At 36.4% G+C, this 7,500-nt stretch overlaps 1 protein-coding gene across 4 annotated transcripts in view; it reads left to right on the top strand.

The window, feature by feature from the left end:
• Nucleotides 1-820: 820 nt before the first annotated feature.
• LOC125046715 (M-phase phosphoprotein 8-like) overlaps nt 821-7,500 on the top strand; it is a 35,460-nt gene continuing 28,780 nt past the window's right edge. For 2 of the 4 annotated variants that reach the window (XM_047644610.1, XM_047644607.1), the window contains exon 1: nt 821-1,159. In XM_047644610.1, coding sequence (XP_047500566.1) covers nt 995-1,159 — 165 coding nt within the window. In that variant the 5' untranslated portion in view covers nt 821-994. The remainder of the gene's footprint in view (nt 1,160-7,500) is intronic. The other 2 variants (XM_047644608.1, XM_047644609.1) reach the window with 2 other exon arrangements.

Raw genomic sequence — 7,500 nt, 5'->3', positions numbered from 1 at the left:
GCTTGCGTGTGTGTACGTATATGCGTCTATGTCCATACATACATTCATGCATACATACAGTACATACATACATCTGTCTGTAGATTTTTTTTATTGTATATTTACCTATAATGAAAAACTGAACTCGTTTGAGAGATCAAGGTGACGTTTGCCTCAGCCTTGGTTTAAGGCAAAATTGGCTGAGATTCCCCGTCACCTCCTGCCTGCTTGCCCATGCACTGGGTTCTCCTGTGAGGCTTGCCCGCTCGCTCGCTGATTGCTTGATAACTTGACCACTCAGAAAATTGGGGCTCCATCACACACAGCAAGAGCTTCCAGTGCAGTAAACGCATGTATTACGCTTGAGAACGAATCTTGTAGCGAAAAAGTATTACATAATGTGACAGGGGAAAATGGTATGTGTATTTGAAAAAAAATGGAGATTGCTTTCTCGTAAACTACATACTGGCAACTGAGATTTGCTAAGATATTTCAATACAAATTTGCCAATGCTCCACAATCTGTCCATGAGCAAAACCAACATAATGTAGATTCTCTGCAGCTGAGAGTCGTAACTCACACCCTTAATCAAGCATGAGAGTGAAATTAACTGAATCAATGCATCTGAAAAGGAAATTTTGAATACCTACCAACTCCATATGTGCATGTGCCACATATCAAGATATAGGGAGCATTGCATGGAACACTTGGCAAAAAATTACCAATTTAGTTGTGCATCTACTGAAAAAAGACGAGCCACTATACTGAAAGATTCCCCAGGTCCTCCAGAGGGGTCAAAAATCCTCTCCAAAGGCTAATATTTATGTAGGAGGCGGCAGCGCGCGATGTCAGGGACGCGACGCGGAGTTGTTTACTTCGCGCACATGCGGCAGAGGAGCCAGGGAAGGAAGGACGGCCTCCAAAGGACTCCCAGCACCTCCTGCCGCGCCACCCGTGCACAAAAGAGAACACCTTCGACCCCGCCTCTGTACAAGAGCGACAGTGAGCCTCCACCATGGGGGACGAGCAGAACAACCATAACGGCGAGGCTGAAAGGAAGGACGAGGACGTGGGTGCTGAGGGGGACGAGACCACGGACGACGAAGGGGGTGTGGACACACCACCTCCTCAGGACAGGGACGAGGAGGACCTACAGCCCGATGAAGAAGGCAACTACGAGGTTGGGGGAGTTGCTTAAGGCTTGGTTTGTGTCTGTGCGTGTTTGGCTGTGAGAGAGGAGGGCAGGAGCCGCAGCGAAGTCGGCGGGCGGGAGGGAGGCCAGAGAGCCCTTTGCCTGACGGGAAGGGAAGGTCTTGGAAGGGGAAGGGGCAGGGGCAGAGGGCTGCGGCGAGGGCTGGGAAGGAATGAGAAGGCAAGGTGGATGCTGGAAGAGCTTATGTATCCAGATGTCTTACCTTCTATATTAATCATTTTTGAAATGCTAATGAGTACAGTCAAATTAGACTAATTATAATACTGTGCTTGCATTGCTTGCAGAAGGCATTTTCATTCAGGACAATTTATCAAAGATTACTCCAAAAGAATACTATTTACTGTGAAATGAATTAGCTAATGAACTCATTATGAGAATGATAAAAGATGGTTCATATTTGCATTATTTCCCCCGTGGAAATGAAATTTCTTTACATTTCTGTGAAAAGAAACTAATGACACCTCCATTGATCTCCTACTAGATATTGTCTGCATACTTTTCATTGTGATTCTGCTGAAAATTGTTAGAATGTATTAGTTTTTAATGTAATTGGTAGATATATTTTTGTTGTCAAGATGCTCGAACCTTTTGGTAAAATCATCATGAAAGTCATGCTTTATTTTTTGTGTCAGGTTTACTGATTTTCATTTATCATGGTTTGGATTTTGTTGAATATTTTTTAAGTTTCAGAGAGGTTAAACTTTAATAGCATGAGCTAAATGCACTTCTAACAATTCATAATTGAAGAAAATTGGAGAAAGGCTGTAAATCCTTTTTCAACCAATAAAAAGTAGGTTATTTTATTATAATGGTAAAACATTATGTATCTGTATCTACCTGATTATCATAATTTACTGCTTTTGTAAATCATAGGTGAAAGGTTATTTGTTGCATTTTTAAATATTCCCTTCTTGTCATTTTGCAAAGTTTGCACATAAAACTCTCCAGCAAGATAGGCTTCTTCAGCATCATTTTGTTGGTTTGTGTCTGTATGGCTGCTCTTATTATCTGTTTATTTATTATCTATTTATATTTATGTGTGTGTATGATTGTGTGTTTGTTTATTCATGAGTGCATATTTATAAATATTATGGACAAATAATATATAAGCAGAGGAATTTAATACTGTGCTTAATAATTTGTTTATAGATTGATAACATTATTTGGAATCCTACATCACATGGCAGAAATAGCAAATATATGGTATATGTTGCATTGATTCTGTATTTATTACTTTATTTTAGATACTATCAGTATCATGACTACATTTTATTTATAAATTCTGACAATACTTTGATCTGTTAAATTATTCAGAACCATGGAAGGTCATGTTTCCCTGGGTTAAACCCTATGATCTGGTTGATGTGACCAACATGTCATGAAAGTATTTGGCTTGAGGGCCAGGTGACGTGAACATGCTATCATGGGAAAATCTGGCTGGGGGCTGGGGTGATGCGAACTTGCTCTCTGGAGCATTTCAGCTGAAGGCCGGGGTGACGGGAAAGACTCGCTATGAGTGCACCAGACTCTTGCAGGGTGACTAAATTAATTTGGCATTTAGGAAGGTTTTTTTTTTTTGCATTATTTCCATTTATAAACAAATGGAATATAGTGTTTATTACTAGAAAAGTGCCCGCTCCAGGGAGGTTGCCTTTTCCATGCTCATCTTCCTATTCTTGGCCACTGTGAATGGCAGGCAGGTTGTATTACAGAAAATTGAATATTATGAAAAAAATTATTAAAAAGGCACAACAAAATGCTACTTACAGTTATTATTCCTTCAATGACTTATGGACTACCCAGAGAGATGCAAAAAAACTAAAAAAGTTAGTTTTGCAAATGGGAGGCATAGAGTCTCGACACTGCACATGTGCGTTTGCGTGCACCTGGCCTACAAGCTGAGCACCCATCAAAGAAGATGCTCTAGTAAGCCTAATGCCTGTATTTTGGGCCATGTGATTGCTGTGAAGCATTGGGTTAATGAGTGATTTTTATTAAATTCCTTGTAAAACCATGTAAAAGCACATTTGCATGAACATGTGCATGCTTAACTAATGATAAAGATGCCAGTTAATAATTGTTTGCTTATTAAGTAAGGGAAGTACAGGAAATATGAGATATTAGTCATTATGTTTATGTGTTCATCTTTTTTTCAAATGGTGTCCTAGGCTTTTGTTACCGGGTTACATTACAGTTGTAGGTTGTTGGGTGGACAAAAAGTAGATAATGGCCAGTGCAGACAGGCATAATGTGTACGTACATGCTATGCCCACGGTACTTGTTTCATTGTTTTTACACATAGATGGCTACACTTGTACTAATTCACCAATGAGTCAATTACAAGTACTGCCTATCTTGCCCGGTTACCCTTTTCTTTGATTTACGAAAATATTTTGTTATCTTATTTTACTGTTTCAAATGTTTATAACATTATAGTAATTATAATGTTTATGATAAAAATAAAACCATCAATATTCATAGTACTAGTAAAAAATACGTTTTACCCGCCAACTCACATCACGTAAGGTCACAAGGTCTACTAATTGACTCCTTTGTGGCTAAGCACTAGCAGAGCCGTATATGTGCAGAGACATTTCACAAAAATATAGAAAATGAGCACAGCATTTTCCCCGCTTTTTATTAATTTTCCCCGTGGCATTGGGTTAAGGAAAAATTGAGGGGTAAAATAGATAAGTTTCACAAGTAGAGAAATGAAGATTAAAAACATCAGCAGTTCGAGTATTACCTTATTATTATATAATTGTAATCTTATGATATTCTCTGAGCATTTTTATATCAATATGTAGATAATTGAAGTTTTAACCAGAACTGTGATCTTCTTTCTGACTCAGCTCTTTGCTGTGTAACAAACATTAGTCCATATTTCAACTGTCTTTTACTTTTTGTTATGTGTCACTTGCCCAAATGGGACTGGTTAATTATCAGAGTACACCTGATGAACTGCTGTTAAATAAATTTGTATGATTTGGGCTTTGTGCACTTTTCTATATACTTAGCAAAGGTATATTGAATACTATAATGTCCTGTATTGACTATTTAACTCTTTACTTTCAAATCTGTAGCTACTACTTGCTGTTCGAAGTGTTTCTGGTTTTATATTTGGGAGCCACAAAGCGTATCACATTAAATCTTATGAATGAATGATAGACAGAAATTAACCCAACCATCCCGGATTTATGTTCTGTCCCTTGTAGTTTTTTGTGAATGTTGTTAAATACAGACAGCTCTTTGTACTCAGCCGACAAGGAGGCTATCGGTAGCCCTAGTGACCAATCCTGAATTCCCCTTCCTTGAATTGGCGGAAAAATGTATTTTTCTTTTTAATACAGTTGACTTCGATATTGTTATTATAGTTATTGATGTTATGATTATTAAGTTGTTATTAAAATCTTGATAACGTTTAAGACAATTAGATAATGGAAAAGACCTTTTCCAAAAGTCGAGGAAAAGGGTAAACAGGGAGATAAGTAAAACAAATAACTGACTCCTTGGTGGCTAAGCACTTATAGAGCCATCTATTTGTAAATGCAATAAACAAACTTGTATTACATTGGGCATGGCATATCTTCTTGCCATACGTGGCAATTGGGTTAAGCTACAACATGGATGAGACGCAAGATTGGATGCTTCTGCTTAGAAGTCAAAGTATACCCTGCTATCCAATATGCATTTTGTTTATTAGTAGGGAAATTTTACTTTGAAATGCATTAGAAGTTACTGTATAAAATACCAGTAACATTGATTTTTATTATGACTATCAAAATATATATCATTAGATATCAGCCCCTAATAAGATTGTGGATCAGATAGCACAAACAAACAATAAAACAGAAAAACTATTCAGGTTATGCAGCTTTTGAAATGGCTTGGTGTGCAACAAGGCTGTTTCTTAGTTTTTTGTAGCTTTTGTTTTTTTGTTTTGTATGTTTGTTTATTTATTGGTATATCACTAGGTATATCCCTGCATCAAAAAAAATATGGTGGCAATGTGGCAGACATAACAGTGACTGTATTTTTATCCAGTCTCGAGGTTTTGCTAGTGTTTATTGCCTCAGTAACCTTTGTAAAGAAATAGCTTCTTGCTCACTCCTAGAATTGTAAAACTGGGAAAGCATAAAAAATTGTAATGATAATAGAGAAAATCCAGGAGGTAATGGACTCCGTTAAAAGCACAAATGCGATCTCTGCCCTCCCTTGCTCTCTGAACTGTCTCCCCTTTACATTTTATACACTTATGGGTTGACTTACTCTTATAAAACAAGACCATATGAAATGTATTTCTGAATAAACTACCGTAAAAATGTTCAGACTTTACAGTGGCCAAGATGAAGGTAGGTAGATGCCCTGAAGAAAAGCTGTCTATCATACCTTGTAACATAATTTGAGTTTTGACCTTAATGACATTTGCATTCTGCTTTCCTGAACAGTGAGGGTTTTACTTTTGATGGCATTTGGTAATGGTGCCTTCTGGCCTCGTATGTAATTTTATTGGTTTATATCTGTGAAAACATTTGCTTTGTATACAAGAGACATGGAGTACATGTGTTCTGTTAAGACAGCTGTTGTGTTCACTATGCACAGTATGTCTCCTTGATCATGTGTCTCCTTCTGGGATAAAGATTTACAAATTTTATCGTAACCTTATGGAGTCTTGAACTTGTAAGGCTGTCGAAATCTGCCCTAATGAGCATTATGGGTTAGTTTAACAAGTTGAGAATTGATGTGATCAGATTTATATTCTGTGGTAGTGTTCGATACTAACAAAACCAATGATTGGGAGTTAAAAGAAAAATTTAAGTCTAAAATCTAAATTTGTGTATATGGAGTTAGTCAATTACCAGTGAATAATTTTCAGTGAAGACCATAGTCAAGGTTAATTGGACAGCATGTAAAAAGCACACAAACATGAAACATTGGTATTGGCTTTTGAAGTTTTATTAACCCTATTGCCACTTAAGTAAGATATGACATTGATTGAAAGGAATATAGTACTACTGCAGTTAAAATCAGTTCCCATGGCACCAAGTTTATTATATATGTTTCCATTTTCAAATTGGGAATGAAACATTGTTAGGAAAGAGTTCTAGTATTTTCAAACATATATAAATTGTGCAAATGTATCACTAATTGCTATTAACAAGTGAAATAATGCTAATTAACATTTTGATAGATCATAGAAGTTTGTGTAATTCTTCAGTGACTGAGTGTATTTTCAGTGCATAACCTGCTTATTTTATAGAACTTTCTGTTCCTTTATTTTCTTTAGTTTCATGTTTTCCATTTTTCCTTGTCTTTTATCCAAGAGGTAACTACCACAAAATATCTAACTTTACAGATTAAATGCATGTATCTGTGATAAGACATACTTGATGTTTGGATGTGTAAAAACATATAAGTGGTTCTACTCTGGCATATAAATTTGTAGAGCAAGGAATAACATTCATGAAAGGAAGCACACACATGTGAATTATGCTGGTCTTAAGAGTGGAAATCATCACTGGTTGCAAAACCTGTTTATGGTCAAGTTCATGCTTGAGAAGCAGTTGCTATTTGGAACATATTGTTGTTTAGATTAGAAATGAGGAATTAGAGATGAACATTGGAAAAAAAGGATTTCATATTGTAAAGTGAAAACTCTCAGTAATTATGTCTAACTAGATTTGAATATAATCAAACCAGAGAAGAAAAAATATATATATAATATAATCCAATTTTTTTATATTAGGAAAAGAATATTGATTTATTGTAGTCTTTTTATATTGTTATGATCTATAAAGAAGTAAATGTTTTGAAATGTGTTCCTCATAATTGCTTAAGCATATGATATTGGAACATGGAACAAAGTTAAACACTCTGTGAGGTTAGAGCCCCCTCATATGGCTCATTCAAGCATGCAGTATTTCAGATACTCCCTGTAAGAGCTAAAGATTGTGGCATGTCTGGCTGCATTCTGATACATTGTCCTTTATGGGATAACTGGCTGGAAATGGAAATGATTTGCAGTAGGAAGTATGAATTAATGTATATTATAGTTAGAGAGAGAGAGAGAGAGAGAGAGAGAGAGAGAGAGAGAGAGAGAGAGAGAGAGAGAGAGAGAGAGAGAGAGAGAGAGAGAGAGAGAGAGAGAAATGGAAATGATTTGCAGTAGGAAGTATGAATTAATGTCTATTATAGTTAGAGAGAGAGAGAGAGAGAGAGAGAGAGAGAGAGAGATATGATATAGCGCTAAGGATGCTTAACAAGTTTGCATTGCTTTTATTAGTTTATCTGTTGCATATGAAAATATT

Source organism: Penaeus chinensis, chromosome 39 (assembly GCF_019202785.1).
Source record: "Penaeus chinensis breed Huanghai No. 1 chromosome 39, ASM1920278v2, whole genome shotgun sequence".
Classification (NCBI taxonomy): Eukaryota; Metazoa; Arthropoda; class Malacostraca; order Decapoda; family Penaeidae; genus Penaeus; species Penaeus chinensis.
The sequence above is the reverse complement of the archived record's forward strand: the minus strand, read 5'-3'. Positions and strand labels throughout refer to the sequence as shown.